Raw genomic sequence first — 16,238 nt, forward strand, 5'->3', positions numbered from 1 at the left:
TGCTTCAATGCGTATATATAACCACATTCTATACCACACATTCTCTTTCTGACATGGATGAAAGCAAACGAAAAGCTTGGCACGCTGCGGGTCAGCGTCTGCGCAGACCGCAAGCTGCTCCGGAGACCAGGGCGCAAGAAGCTGCTGCAAAGCATCAAAAACGCCAAGCGGACTAAAAAATCAGCACCATCAGCACTACCTGTGAACAAAATCAGTATCATCTGCACCACCAGAGCTTCGCCCCAATCAATATCATTCACCACGTGGAGATGCGGTCATTTTTTATAATCATATATCCAGTTACCTTACAGTGCTGCCAGTTTGATTTGAAAATCGGTTACTCCTTAAAATGAACCGGTATCTAAAGTGTAGTCCCTGTTAGTATCTGCTACACTTCGTTTCAGCTTAAGTCCAGACGCAGCCGACACTACCAGGAAATGGGACCAATCAAGCAGTGCCAAAAGTACAAGTCACTGGGTCTTTTCTGTTTATGATTGGTTCAGCAATGATAGAACAGATACAGAAACATGATAAGCACCATGATGGTGCATTTTTGATGCAGTCTGATTGGTCCCATCAGCTCTTTAGCGTCCCCTGCGTCTGGACTTAAAGTGAAAGGAAATGTAGCTGGCAACTCCTCTGATACAATTGTTCTTTATCTGAGCCTGTTGACTGGAATGCAAGCTTTATCTCATATTTTTAAACCAGGCTGATAGCCTTTTCTTAGGGCTGGAATTACTTAGGGGAATCTGGGCTGCCTTATGCACTTTTACTCAATCTCTTGCATCATTTTTAAATTCTCAACAGACCTGTTTTCAAAAATATATATTTTTATCTTTTTCAAGCAGGTGTTTTCTTTATCTTGGATAGATTTCATTTTATGAGAACTGTCTGTGCATCAGGGGCCTCGTTTTATTTTGCCTTATGCGGAGTGCAAGTTTGGCTGCTTCTTGCACAGGAGCTGCAATAATGTCAATATGCCGAGCTCTTATTAGCTGATTGAAAAAAAAAAATAGTGGGTAGAGCTCAAAGCCTTTAGCATTGAAGTCTACCCATAATTCTTTCAATCAAAGCCAATCGGAGCTCGGCGTCGTTCTGACATCACCGCAACTCCTGCGCAGGAAGCAAACGACTTGCTCTCCGCATGTATCTCCCCAGCTGTAAAGGGCTGACGATACTAATAAATACATAAAAAATAAAAGAAATGTTTTCCTGACAGTCAAGAAGCTGTGGTTGATCATAGAGAATGGACTGAATGTTCCCAGAATACTGCATTTCATAGCATCCATTTGAATTGAAAAAGCGAGCTATTCGATCTTCCTGTTTGGTTGATGTCGGCTATCGGGAGGAAAAGAAATGTATGTAAAATGTTTACGGGGGATGTCTGAATGGCTCCTGAATTACAACTACTTGGAAGGTGATAGGCGTGTTAGTTTTTGCTAGGGCTTTCTGTACCAAATGGCTCTTAATCTCTGTGAAACGAGAATGCCGGCCCATTTGCTTGCTGATGAAGTTGCCGTACTGTAGCCACAGGGCTGCCTTATGGTAACCATTGATTTCAGTGGCACAGCGCTATTCTAGTACAAAGCTTCTGTACTCTTAAAACATATTCCACGGCTCGGGCGAATGCTTAGGAAACTGAACCTGGAGAGCCGAGTCAAGCTAACTCATCAATTCCTGCTATTTAAATTTAGACCAGTGCCATTCTTGTTTGTTTCCGTCGGCAGGTCGATGGATCCCTACGACCGGGAGCTGGGGACGGTGCAGGACCTGAGGGGCTTCACCCTGGGCTACAGCCTTGTCCAGGTCCTGGGACTCACTGCTGTTCTGCTGGTCACAATCTGGGCCAGCAACTTCATGGGTGGCTTCTCGGGGCCTTCCAACCCCAAGCTAGAGTTCAACTACCACCCGGTGTTCATGGTTCTCGGCATGGTCTTTCTCTATGGAAATGGTACAGTGGTTAATCTGCAGTAGATGGCAATGGTACAGTAGTTCTTCTCCAGTAGCCGACATTGGTTGTGGTTCTTCTACAGTAGATGGCAGGTATACAGTGGTTCCTCCTCAGTGGATGGCAGCTGTACAGTGGTTCCTCCACAGTAGATGGCAGTGGTACAGTGGTTCTCTTACAGTCGGTGCCAATGGTACAGTGGTTCCTTCACAGTAGATGGCAATGGTATAGTGGTTCTCTTACAGTTGGTGCCAGTGGTACAGTTGTTCTTTTACAGCAGATGGCAACTGTATAGTGGTTCTTCAACATTTGATGGCAATGGTACAGGGGCTCATTTTGGCTGATTCACACGACGGACTGATCCACAGACGGATTGATCACGTGACGACATGTCTGCGGCTTGTTTGTCTCCCAAGCGCATCCACACGAGGGAGACGATGAGCAGACGCCAGCGGGGACGAACCGAACCTGTTCGCCACCCCACAGTGCCGCGAAACTCCGACATCGCACCGTGGCACCGTTGTCCAAGAGAGAAATCTGTTTGCTACAGCGATAAAGAATCGTACGCCGCTGTTACGTACAGGTCGAGACAAAGCACAGTGATAGGCTTCACGCGAAGCGCCACTAGCTTTACTAACCCAAAGCATGACGTTGACACAGGTATGGTCCTGCTCGAGAAGGGTTTGGTGTAGAAGCGACGAAGTTCTGGGCACGCGGAGGGGCGTTTGGAGATGCCCTCACGCACTCCGCGCTCATGCACAACACTCAAGTACACCACAGGTCTTGCTCGGTTAAATCATGATTGGACGTGCAAGAATTATCGCGGCGTGCTAGACAAGTTTTGACGGGAGCTTTTTGACATGGATCTGGAAAAGTACCGGAACCTGCTCTTGTTAGCCGGTCAAAGTTTCTGTAGTTTCTTTCACCCGTGGAACCAAGAATCTCGCGACAAAATGAACCAGAGAACGCACAAAGCACAAAAATGCGCCATTTTTGTTTTAATCGTCCAGAAACAAAAAAAAATAAAACCATGTACCGTTCCCAGGCTAATCGCTTTCAAATCAATCTCCCGCCAAAAATCCGCGAGTGAAAAAGGCAGTCGACTTTATTAGTCAACGCGTCCGCGGACGAGGAGTGGATTGCACGAATCAATGATGTGACGGTCATGTAGTACATGGTCCATGGACGAAAACTATGATTCGGTCCGTCGTGTGAATCGGCTATTTACAGTCGATAGTGAGCTGTACTATCGGGGAAAAATGAAATGCGAACAGAGGAGCGCGTGGCTCGCGGTACAGGCTGCGCCGCCTGGAAGTGAACCGAGGGGCGAGGGTGCGTGGCCTACTTCGACGTGTTCACGCCTTTTGATTGGCGCTCCCCCAGATTCGGCAGTGCGCCTCTCGGTGCGCTGAAAGCTGTCACCGCTATCTTTGCCTGCTCGGCGAGTGCGGCGAGCTTCTTTGCACCGCACGCGCTGAGCCAGCAAAGATAGCGGTGATAGCTCTCAGCGCACTAAGGGGCGCACTGCTGAAGCTTGGGGAGCGCAGAGGGAGGGGCGTGAACACGTCGCAGTAGGCCACGCACCCTCGCTCCTAGGCTCACTTCCAGGCGGCGCACCATGTACTGCGAGCCACGCGCTCCTCTGTTCGCATTTCATTTTTCCCCGATAGTACAATGGTTCTTCTACAGGAGCCGGCTATGACACACTGGTTCTCCTACAGTAGATGGCAATGGTATTGTGGTTCTACAGTTGGTGGCAATGGTTGTTCTGCATTGAATGTCAATGGTTCCCTTATGGTAGCTGGCAAAGCAGTAGTTCTTATACAGTAGATGGCATCTGTACAGTTGCTGTTCTCGAGTAGATGACAACTGTACTGTGGTTCTTCTGCAGGAGGTGACTGTCATGATGTGGACTGAAGTTCTAAACTCCACTCCTCCGGCCGCAGCTCGATACCCAGAACCATCAGCTCTCTGAAATCCATTCCGAATATCTAAAAAGACGAAAAAATTTCGAGGGCACCTAAGCACTTATGAGTTGTGAATGTGAAAGCATGAATTTCATTCATCCGCTCCTTTAGTTCGTCTGCAGTGTACTGGCGTGGACTGCAATTTTCGGTACTGCCGAGGTTGCGGCTGCCGCCGATATAAATGCCTCAGGCGCCGAGAGGAGCAGAAGCGGCAGCAGCCCCCCCCCCCCCCCCCCCCCCCCCCTTTTGCCAGTGCCTAACACAAGAGCGGCAGCTGAGTGTGCGCTCTGTTGAAGCATCTGAAGCCTCCCCCCCCCCCCACTCATTCCCGCAAGGCCTGATAGAGAGCGGCGGCCAAGCGCGCTCTCTCGTGAAGCAGCTGAAGCCCCCCCCTCCCCCCCCTTTTCTCCCTCCGGCAACGCCTGACACAAGAGTGGCGGCCTAGCGCGCGTTTTCATGAAGCAGCAGCCAATGGCTATCTAGGAGCTGTTTTGCTTAGCCAATGTGAGATAGTTAATGCTCTCGCATTAAAAGTCGACCAAAGATCTTGCCAGTTATTTCGGAACCGTAAGGAATCTGACAATGACAATGGTACCGGGGTTCTTCGGTAATCGTGTGGTGGTTCTTTGGTAATGGTACAGTGGATGGCATTACAGTGCTTCTTTTACAGTGCCACTATCTGGTGGTTGGTCTCAGAATGAGAACTGCTTTTGAGGTTTTGCAATTGTTGCCAGTAGTTAAAGGTAGGCATTGTTGCAATGCCCAAATAGCATCACCTCTCTCATTGTGAGGTTGCTGCCACATGGTGTCATAGCATCATCAATAAGAAGAAAAAGTTAACTTTGATGGGAGGTGAATGGTAAAGCCACTATTAAGTCTTAATTGGTCGATATGGATAGTATCGTGTACCTATTCAGTGATTCCAGCTGCTTTCTGAGTGGCTACCTGATATATTTCTTCCTACTGATGCTTTTCGTACATAAAGCTAATCCTTGAGAATTCGGCACATATCCAAATGTACAAAATTTTAGAAGCATGTAAATATTTTTTTTTTGTGGTATATAATATTTACATGAATTGAATGGAATCTGTAACCTTGGGGGCCCCCAAGAGTGTTGACTAATTTATGTTATTTATTTATTCAGATACCTACGTTGTTCAGAAGGCGTTAATATGGAGGGGTTACATAAATTGAATGCATATTATACAAAATATGAACAATATGTACTTTAGAGAATGAGAACAAACATGTTACTACAGAACATCCAAGATGCATCTTATAAAGCTGAAAAGAACATAGGTGGATTGACAATTTCACGATCAAGGCAATTCTATTCGTGAATGCCGAAAGGAAAAAAAAAAAGAGCGGGCAAACACATTAGTACGGCAGTTCAATCCCACACTTTTTTTATGGTCATTCTGTCGCGATATAAAACAAGCTTCGTCCACACTAGGGAGATAACCACCGTGTCTTGTGTATTGGGGAGCGTCCAATCGTTGTACGACGTTGGACGGATATCGTCGGGGAGTTTAAGCTTTTCTGTTCAAAGGCGCTCTAGCAATCACACTCCCAGCCACATTAGTGGCACTACACAACTCATCCAAATCAAAATGGGCAGGGGCAGGAGTGTATTCGGTATTCCCGGGTTCTGACGACCACAATGCACGAAGTTCACAGAAGCCCAACTTGAGCAGACAGTCGCTTTCTACCTCATTGCAATTATCCTGATTGAGGCGGGCACTTGCAACTAAGCATTGCCACCGGCCCTCTCCGTGCAGGGATCCTGGTGTACAGAGCGCTCAGGACCGAGCGCAAGTCCCGGCTCAAGCTGGTGCACGGAGCCCTGATGGCGCTTGCCTTCCTCTGCGCCGTGGCGGCCCTCAAGACGGTCTTTGACTCGCACAACCTGAACCAGCCCGCGGCCATTCCTAACCTCTACTCCCTCCACAGCTGGCTCGGGCTGACCGCCGTCCTCCTCTTCTGTATGCAGGTACGCTTTCGTTAGTTGTGCCGTACGGTGAGGCTGCATTCGATTGAGCATGGTGCAATTTACTGTGTCCTCAAATGCAGTTCCTTGTTCCTTTTGACAATAAGTGTCGCAAGATAAGGACAGAAAGTAAGAGACACAACACAAAGCGTTTTGTATTGTCTCTTACTTTCTGTGCCTGTCTTGTGGTGCTTATTGTCGAAAGGAATGGTGTACCAACTTGCCCATCTGTCACTAGTGATGCAGTTCCTCGATTTCCGCCCACAATTGTCGTAAAGGTGTCGAACTGTTGCCTGTCGCTATGCTGGCGGTCGAGCAGCAGCGGGTCACTCTGCACCCAGAGACAGTCGATGGAAACCGAAGCAGATGCGACTAGAGACACCGCGACGATGGCGATCCTCGCATCTGCTTGCCTTTTCCGCCGACAATTTTACAGGGTGAAACAAGGAGACGCCGGGCTCTTTAAATCGACCGGAAAATTCGGTTTCTTAACCTATCGCGCTACGATTTTGTGCAGCGTTGCCCACAGATGGTCCATTTTTTTTTGTAAAATTTGCAGAGCGAACTTACCTGAGGAAAAAGTAAAGAAAGAAAAAGGCTTAGCTCCTATGGAAACTCAGCGAAGCCACCGGTCTGCAAACAACACGGTGCCGTTTCGCACGGGAGACAAGAGATGGCGCAAGTGTTCGCGACGCCAACTGCTGTCAACGAACGAGCAGACGACGCCGAGAGCTGGCGTAATTAGCAGACAACAAACTGCAGTTACTTGTTGTTACCGCGCCTGTCTTTGTTTCTGCGACTGTCGCCGCCTGCGGAACGTGCGCTGCTTTTGAGTCAAAAAGATTGTCTGCTAAAGACGCTGGCTCTCGGCGCTGTATGCTCGTTCCTTGCGCCATCTCTTGTCTCCCGTGCGAAACGGCGCCGTGTTGTTTGCAGACTGGTGGCGTCGCTGTGTTTCCATAGGAGCTAAGCCTTTTTCGTTCTTTACTTTTTCCTCAGGTAAGTTCGCTCTTTGCAAATTTTACAAATAAAATGCACCATCTGTGGGCAACGCTGCACAAAGTCATAGCGCGATAGGTTAAGAAACCAAATTTTTCGGTCGATTTAACGAGCCTGGCGTCTCCTTGTTTCACCCTGTACAACCGATCGCCGGGATCGCGACACCGGACAGCATGATGGGCCGACTGTTGCAACGCAATTTGTCGCCAGTTTGGAACCACTTTTGCCGCATGGGCGGAATGCGGAGCCAACATTAATAAGTTGGCTCAGTTATGGAACTGCTCATAGACGCTGCATGCACGAGCGGTAGCCCCCCTCACTCACCACGACTCGCCTCCCGTCGTTCGATGTGCTGGACGGCTGCTTTGGTAACTGCAGCGTATTCTATGGGATACTTATGTTTCGAAGCGCAGCGTCAAGATGGGACTTCTCCGTACTCTATTGAACACACAGTTCGCACAGTTCGTAAACTAAAATCTAGTTGCCTCTTCGAACGACTGGAGGTGGACTGAAGTGAGTGAGGGGGGGTACCCCCTTCTGTGGGAGTTCCACAACTGAGGTAATCTAGTAACATTGTGTGGAGCCCAAGTTCGTCTGCTTCTTTTGCAGCGGTTGTTGTGACAACAAAACGCCAAGCTCTAAGTGAAGGATGCAGTTGAACCTTGATCTAACGAGCCCCAATGTAACGAAATTCGCAATTTGACAGGTAGTTTTTTTTTTTTTTGTCTCCCTATCTTGTTTTCATTGAAGACAATGTATTTTATCTCTCAATTTAGCGAACTAATTTTGTGCCGCAGTTTCAATTTAGCAAAGTCTTCGGAAATCGCACATACACATATCAATAACCTCCGCGAAAAGAAAAAAAAAAATTTAACAGAAACAAACCGTATCGTTGAAAACTAAGCATAGAAATGTGCAGTCATTATCTTTTCTACAAAATAAAAAAAGTACACAATGTGGTGGTGATGATGATAATGAGTAGCCACTTGCTCTCGTGGAAAAAGAAATGTCCGCCATTATTTGCACCTACGCCCAACGAACTAGAGCTTTTACGCGTCTGCAACAACAAAAATCGTTTCGTGCCTCGAGTGTTGTGCTGGAAGTGATTGTGTTCTTCTTGGAACAATGAGTGGTGCACCGGGCAAAAGGAAAGTTCTGTTGCTCGACATCAACGTGAAAGTAATTGCTGAAGTGACGATTGGTGAAAAGAAAAAGACGGTTGCAGAGAAGTATAAAATTTAGCAGAGTTTTCTTTCGACGATTTGGAAATTGAAAATTGAAAGACTGCAATATGGCTACCATAAGTGCCAGTGGTTGCTTTCCCGACTGCACGCTCTCCTGTGGTGCTAGGCACTGCTTCCATAACCATACTAAATGAGGGTTGATGAACCGCATTCTTTTGTTACTGCCACATTTTGTGGTGGAATCTTATTTGTAAACACTCATTTGCAAGATGTAAGGCAATCGGAGGGTTTTGGGAGCCTGGAGGACCAATTGCAGTGGTAAAAAACAAAAACCTCGGTCCAACGTAATTTTCGATTTGACGAAACTTTCGGCCCAAAAGACGACTTCGTTAAATCGAGGTTCAACTGTTGTGGGTAGACATCAATGCAGCTCGCTTTGAGGTCTACCCACTATCCTTCAGTAGGAGCCAATCAGAGCTCGGCTTTCTGGCGTCACCACGACCCCTGCCAACGAAGCAGATGAGCTTGCGCTCCGCATAGGACGGTAAACACACCGGTCCTAGACATGTTCCAGGCACCGTAATTTGAGGAAATTTTGGGACTGTCTGCCTGCGAACGAGGTTTGTATGTCTATGATCCAAATGAACAAGCATTCTGCCGCCCGTAGTGGCCTTCTAGGAAACTTGTCGAGAGTTATGAATGGGGTTCCATGTTCTTCCGTGTCTATTTTTAGTGTCGGACAAAAACCGGGCGTTTATCGACACTTAGATTGCAGAAAGCGGGATCTGGGCAGGGGATTCCCCGACTTCTAGGTAATCTGTGTGTGATCCGAATGCTTTCAAAACATCTCTATACCAGTAAGGCAAGGAAGGAAAAAAGGCTGTGGTTCTTGGAAAATGTAAAAGAATGCGCACAGACGGTTTAGTGGGGTCGACAGAAAATAGAACTTTAAATGAAGATTTCTTTCCATAGCACTTTGGCTTTGTTTTATTCGAGGTCAGCTTCAAATCAAGGTTTGTCGGTTTTCCCCAATTTTTATAAAACTGTCTCGAGTTTTATTTTCGGGGTTCAACACAGAATCCGAGTTATGAGGCAGAAATGTTACATCGTAACACGAAAAAGTCCTATTCCTGCTGCATTGTTCGGTGTAACCGAGAATCAAACTTTAATGTGGCATTTTCTGGAACGAATGCTTTCTGACTTTTATCGCTCACTAGGCTCATTCCGTAGATTTTGCTGATTGGCTGACACATTGTGTGGGAGGACAAAAATGTGGGCCTTGGTCGTATAAAGTGTGCCGATTATTAGAGCAAGAGTAGTATAAGAATTTCATATAACCAGTGTTTTAAAGGAGCTCTATGTGATCATCTGCAAGTGGTAACTAAGCTACTTTTCATGTGTCTAAGGCGCATACCTAAGTATTTCCATTCCTCATTAAGCATAACTGCACCTTAGGTGCAATTTTCTTGTATGCATGTTGTTGATCTTAGCGCTTAGATTGCTACTATTGTGGCCTTAGTAAAGATATGGTTTGCTGAATAAACATCTAAGCAAGAAGCAGATAGCCTCTGTCTTAGTCTTGACAGATGCCACCTGCTAAAGATATGCATCAATCTTGTTTGGATGAACGGCTTGTCTTCCTCGGTCGTGAGCTAACAGCTTTCGTTTAGAGCCCATAAAAGTAACAGCTTGCTTCTTTAGCCACTCTTGTTTGTACTGCTTTTGCAAGAATCTGTGCGAAACGATCAATGTGCATGCTCATACCTAGGGCTCTTCTGGGTATTTGGAGCTCAGTTATGGTGAGAAAAATGGGTGTTCTTCGGAATTTATCACATGTCCCACATCAGGGGCTTATTCGAAACTAGTACTGTACAAGTATTTCTGGTAGATCTACTGTTGTCAAAATATGAAAAGATAAAAATTCATCTTCCGCTTGCTGGCACATAGGAAAGCATTGCAACTTTGAGCTGTATCTCGAGAAAGCCCTAGGAACAAGGGTGTAGTGCCACCTGGAGCAGCCACAGCTTGTTGTAATAGTAAATACAGTAGTGCAGTGGCAGGCAAAGCCAGCAAAGCGCGAGAGCTTGCCTCCTCGGGCTACACATTCGTCGTGCCAGCGGCTATAGAAACTGCTTGCACCGGGTGCCAGCTGGTTTGCAAGATTAGTGGTTATCTGCATTCGGCTGTTTGACCCAGGCATTCTTCGAAACAAGGTCAGATAACTCTTCGAAGGGTGTGCACTTGGCTCTTTAAACATGGCGAAGTCGGCATAGAGAGCGCCGACCGAGCTGTATGACCGCCAGTTTAGCAGCACGGCACAGTCAAGAATGCTAAGGTTAAATACGTTGTGTGTTGATAGCCATTTAAAGGGACACTGACACCCCCCAAAGTTGTTTTTATTTTTTGCTGGGCGGTTTATTATGGTGTTGCAAGACTACCCAATCAATATTTTGCTACAGCGTCACATATATTTTTAATAAAGTAAAAAAATGCAACTGCTCGAAACCGAAACTGCACTGGGGAGGAAGAAGAAACATAGAGGAGGAGAAAGTTATTCAAAGTCACGTGGCTGTGCAGCTTCTTTTTTTTCAATTGATGCATTTGCAACGTTTTAGAAGCCACAAAAAATGTGTATCTTAAGGTCTGTTCACACGATGCATCTTTTAGGCGCGCAACAGTTTCGCGACAATCAAGTTTCGCGAAATGTGCTCGTTCACACGTACCGCTTCATGTGCAACAACAACACAAACCGATGCACCGTTCTGAGTGAGCTCCGAATCAGATCGCTATTTATCCTGGGACCTGCTTTGCGCATTTTATGCAGTCAATTCACTTTAATTTTTTTTCTCACATACTCCACTACTTGGAGCGATCTCGCGTGTGCACTAAGCCGATTGAGGCGGCAACCTGTAAGTGCAGGACATGTGCCGGCGTCGAGCCGGTACACAGCCGATTCATTGCCAAAGCTCCTATCAATGCACATGGTATTCATAGAAACGCTATGTGCCCAATCTGGTTACTTCTCGGCGCCCATGTCTGCCCCAAGTTTACTGTGCCAACTGTTTCAGAGGGTGCACATGGTTTCACGTTCGCTTGTAAACAAAGCAAACTTGGTTTCAGTTTACTCGATGATCTCTTATCCAGCGGTATCGTCGCGACAACAATGCCTATGAGCACTATTCTAATCTCTCCAACTCCCACTAATTGTCTTTGTCCATCGCTGGATTTGTTTCCGATATGCTACTCACTTTTCCTTCGTGGTGCTTGACGTGCTTGCGGAAGCGCCGGCAGTATCCATCGTTCATGGTTTCGTTTTTTTTTGGATTTGGCTCCGCTACAACACCGGCAGTGAAGTGGTCTTCTCAGACGGCTCGCTCCCCCCTCAAAGGCCACGTGAGAGCGTTTCTGAGCGGCCATTGGCGGCGCCCTCATGGTGGTTGACAGGACTCGGCAAAGTTTCAGCAAAAGCTTGCTTCAGAAGCGAGGTGTACGCGCAACTTTTTTTTAGATGCTCGCGTCCTTTTCGGATTCGTTCAAACAGCGCAACCATTTCGCAAAACTACATTTCTCGACACGAGATGCGCGAGAAAAATGCGTTGTGTGAACGGGCCTATATTTTCAGTTTTTTAGTATTGAGTGTGTGCCTTAAATGACCCATGACTGATAATCTTTGGTGGTTGTGTCTAAACCACTGAAAACGGCTCGTTACCACGAAAAAGAGAATGAGCACGACTCATGATGGCCAGTTCTTGATTGGCGTTTTTTTGGGCATAAAAAAAACAAATTTTGAGCCGTAAATTGTGTTCTGCGTAGTTGAGCTCCCATATGTCATGTACAAAATAAAAGCCTTGGCGAGCATAAAACCCTCTCAGTGCCTCTTTAATCTCTCGACCAGTCAGTGCCTGGTGCGAGTGGCTTCTCTTGCCACTGGCATAGTGCGCATGTAGTTCAAGACAGCACGCTTGCGCAGCTTCGTTGATTTTGTCCATCACTGTGGCTTCCAGCATTGGCTGGAAAGGCTCTTGAAGGTATTGCTCGACGGGCCATAGATTTTTCTCAGTAAGTGACATCAAGATTCACTTTGCCGAGATTGTTGCAGAAAGCATGTGTTCTCAAACTGAATTCCTGGGAACGTAGGGGTTCTCCCAGAGTACCCTTGCGGGTAGCCCAAGCTGCCCAGGTTTTTCGATTGTCCCTAAACCCGAGTAAAGTGCTTTGCCAGTTTAAGCTCCATTTGAGCAGATCTGAACCATCCATCAATGCATGACTATGAGCAAAGCACTCCTTAGTACATCCATTATTGCTTAAACCTCCATTGGTTCCCGAACTGCTTTATCGCATCATTACTGAGACCGGACGCATTCCCTCATAGAGTTGCCGCCTACCTGGTCTGAACCAGCATGGCCAGTCTCCTGGATAGTAAGGCGGTTGCCGGTCTATTGCTAGGACCGGTCGTCATTTGCCAGTTTTTTCAAGTACCCAAGGGGCAATTTTTTATAGCCATAGCTGTTACAGCCTCTTCCCACCACTAAGAATGACATCCGTTGTTGATGTCGTAGTTGCTGGTGATGCAGTAGTCGTTGATGTTGTAGCTGGTGTAGCAGGGCGTAAGATGTCCGTTGTCGATGTTGCCAAATCCTCGAAAAAGATTGCCCTAATCCCACGGGAATCGAACATGGGTCGGCTACGTGCGAAGTGGAGGCGTTACCACAGAGCTATGCCACAACATTAACAACCCATCTTACATAGAGGGTTTCTGCAGTTTGCGATGCCTACTGCATGTGCTCTCTGGAAAAATGCAGAGAAATGGCCACTAATAAAATGCCGCTGTAGCACTTTTATTGCCAAGAGCTCGTGCTGGGAGGCATGCTTTCATGCATTCCTGAACAAAAGAGAAACAAAAGCATTCAAAACAAAATGGTCAGATGTCCATTTTATTCCGAACACTTTCGTTCCCGCACCCCATGGTGCATGAAAGGTGCACCGATGCCCAACAACTTCACTGTGACTGTACCGTGGATAAACACAGGAATGCTCTTTCTTTTTTTTTTTGCTGGCGATTGTAGTTGTATTTTATACCATCAATGCAACAACTACAACAAAAAATTCTTGTCAAAAGAAAAAAAAAAAAATGTATGTTAGAAGTTTGCAGTAGAGAAAGTATGCGAGCGAGTGGCAATGCCAATCAAAATCTCTCTCTAGAAAAAAAAACGACAACAAAAAAAAAGTGGATAGCACAATTTGGGAGTTTAAAGGGCCACCAAGTAAGTGAGGTAGAAAGTGGGATAGTGAGGGAAACGGGAGAGAGCAGGAAGCCAGCGCCTGGAGGGACGTGGGGTGTAGAGGACTGCCCTACCTTTCCGCTAGCTGTGCCCTCTAGGATCTGTTGCTTCGTGGGACAAGTCGGTCCAACGACTTTTAACAGTTGTCAGCATCTTGACAACCAAGGCGGGCATTAACCAAAGTCGCCGCAACAAAACTGTTGAAAAAAGAATGCATCTTTCACTCTGGTGAGTTTGTAGCGCTGTAGCCTGCAGCAACGACGCGGTGGGAGCTATGCGCTCACCGGACTAGTCAGCCGCCCCCCTTTCATCGTCTAACCCTGCTCTCTGCGCGTGGAATTGGGAGGGGTGCGGGATCAAAATAAACGTAGGACTGGTGTTAAATGAGCAGATACCTTCCATCGCAGTGCCAGCTCAGGGGTGGACAGAGCCTACACCTCTCCACAAAGCAGCAACTTTGTTCGAGTCATGCTTCCAAAACGGGGGTTATTTTAGTGCTTGCCCCGATGTTGGTGCCCCAGGCATACAACGACAGGTTTTCAGAGCGGATTGAATGCTGCCCTCCTTGCCACGCTCGTGCCCCCGGCCAGTTTGGGGAAACCAGAAAAGGGTCCTTAGGAAAATGCCAGCTGGAAGCTGCGCGCTCTTCTTTTCATGGCCTCCCTCACATAGAGCTTTATCTGAGTAACGTGTGTGACGTCAAGGTTACATTTTGGGCGGTGCACTTGTAGCAGCGTGTAAAAGAATACCAGTTGGCTCGTTTACTTTCCCAACGTGTCCTTTGTCTCGGGGGAATCGCGCTCCTTGCCTAGCCTCGCCTCCCCTTCCCTCACCCCAAACAACAACAACAACAAACAAAGCTGGGTTTGGGAGGCCCTTGTGCAGTATCACAATTGAATGAAGACTTCAAAGTCATTGGTGTAGTGCAGAGGTCTCTTCAAATGTGAGTAGCACTATATTTGAAGCGCTCTCTCATTTGGATCAGACACGTGCAAGAAGTCGAGTAGCTCTCACATCAGTGATTTTTGTTTTGTAGAAGGCAACTCTAGTTCTTCGGCTCTCCCACACTGCTTGTTGATTGTTACAAAAAAGCAGAAGGGTAGCAGATGGGCTTAGAAGGGAGAGGGGAGGAATAATACTTTTGGTTTCTAGGCTAGGTGGCGCAAGCTGCCGGCCGTTATAAAGGATACAGCCATTAGCATCCAGCCATCCATCCATCCAGCCAAGACAGATAAGGGTTCCTTGAGACTGAAAAGATTGACAACCCCTGGTGTAAAGCACGCCTAGTTTTGCTTGACCATTGGGATCTCAGATATTAAAGTTTTTGAGGATAAATCTTAAAAAAAAAAAAAAGTTTCCCATTGTGCGCATTTGTAAAAATGTTTTTCTATAATTGGTACTCGCTGAGAGAGTTCTCTACAAACACTCTCCAGGTGTACACTGAGGGAGGTTGTTGCCTGTCTTTGTATCCAGCTGCTGACTGGCTTTGTCAGTTTCCTGTTTCCCGGGGTGCGCCAGTGGCTGCGTGCACAGTACCTGCCACTGCACGTCTTCTTCGGCCTGGCAATTTTCGGATTGGCCGTCGCCACTGCCCTGCTCGGGATCTCCGAGAAGCTCTTCTTTCGCCTGTAAGCATACTTCTCCTGGCGCCACCAGTTTGGCCCTCTAGGCCATGGCCCCCAAAATTGCAGCTCCAGCAATCAATATTTTATCCTGTTGAACCGGGTGTCTGGGAGATAAGGACAACCCATTTTTAATCACCACAAAAATAATCTATGTTTCGCTGAATGCTCAGACTCTGCCCAAATGTAGTGCTAGCAATTGGTGGGACCAGGTGCCAAAGTCCTAGAAATTAGAGTTATCTCGTTCAAAAGTATAAGCGATTTTAGGAAATATTCGATGAAAAAATGGCGGCCAATGAACTATGCGAATATGTAGAGGTGTATGGCTTCTGCTACATACCAAAACAGACCCCACTTTCTTATAAAAAATTTCGGAAAAATCGCTTATATCTTTTGAATGAGATAATGGCAAGTTCTGAGACTTTGGCATCTAATCCCAACGTGGCTAGTGCTACATTTGTGTGTAATCTGAGCGTTCGGCGACGCTTCTCTTATTTTTGTGGCGAGAAAGACGGGTTGTCTTTAAGCCCGAAGGCCCCATGCTTTGTAGATACTCAAGGAACCCACACCTGCCAAGTTTTACGATTTAATCATCAAGTGTCAAATTTTCTCTGTTTTCTAATGAGTATTGTGGTGACAGCTATAATTTTACAATTTTTCAATTTGTATAATGCTTAAGAAGTTGATTGGAAAACATGAATATTGCCTCTGCCAGAATACAGCAAATTAGACATTTGTGTTTGGACAAAGTAAGGTCGGTCTGCCTTTGAGTTGTGGCAACGCCAGTTTACGCTGTGGATGAGAAATTTAGCCAGTGCAGTACAACTGCTAGCCTGTGGTCTTTAACATTCATCACACAGTTGTGATACATGACCACACGCTGGTACAAAGCTCACCCAGATTGAAAGGGGCAGGGGTGCGGATTGAACCTAGGATCCTTGTGTTCTGCAATGCAAGCCTTCACTCCACATACTCTGACCCACGGTGCACTTACCAGGGTTAGTGCACTGCAACCTAACCTGGAAAGCCTGGAATTGTCAGGAAAATTGGAAGGCATCTGAAAATGTTAGGGAATTTTAAGGGGAAATCGCCAAAATATTGGTTAAGTCAGGGAGAAGGGCTGATGAGTGCAGTGCAGTGGCATGCAATGAAACAGAAGGGTGTGCCTTGTGGTGGCATGGATAGACTTTGTGCTGAGGAATAGTTGACTTTGGTATCGCTAGGCAGCTTGAGCCATGTTCCAATTCA

At 46.7% G+C, this 16,238-nt stretch overlaps 1 protein-coding gene across 3 annotated transcripts in view; it reads left to right on the plus strand.

Annotated features, from left to right (window-relative positions):
- Positions 1–16,238, plus strand: part of LOC8050666 — a 41,692-nt gene that overhangs the window by 3,789 nt on the left and 21,665 nt on the right. For all 3 annotated transcript variants that reach the window (XM_040222333.3, XM_040222331.3, XM_040222332.3), the window contains exons 2-4: positions 1,728–1,951; positions 5,695–5,906; positions 14,802–14,996. In XM_040222333.3, the coding sequence (XP_040078267.1) occupies positions 1,732–1,951; positions 5,695–5,906; positions 14,802–14,996 (627 nt within the window). In that variant the 5' untranslated portion in view covers positions 1,728–1,731. The remainder of the gene's footprint in view (positions 1–1,727; positions 1,952–5,694; positions 5,907–14,801; positions 14,997–16,238) is intronic.

The sequence above is a fragment of the Ixodes scapularis genome, unplaced genomic scaffold (assembly GCF_016920785.2).
Source record: "Ixodes scapularis isolate PalLabHiFi unplaced genomic scaffold, ASM1692078v2 PGA_scaffold5__190_contigs__length_132052651, whole genome shotgun sequence".
Lineage (NCBI taxonomy): Eukaryota > Metazoa > Arthropoda > Arachnida > Ixodida > Ixodidae > Ixodes > Ixodes scapularis.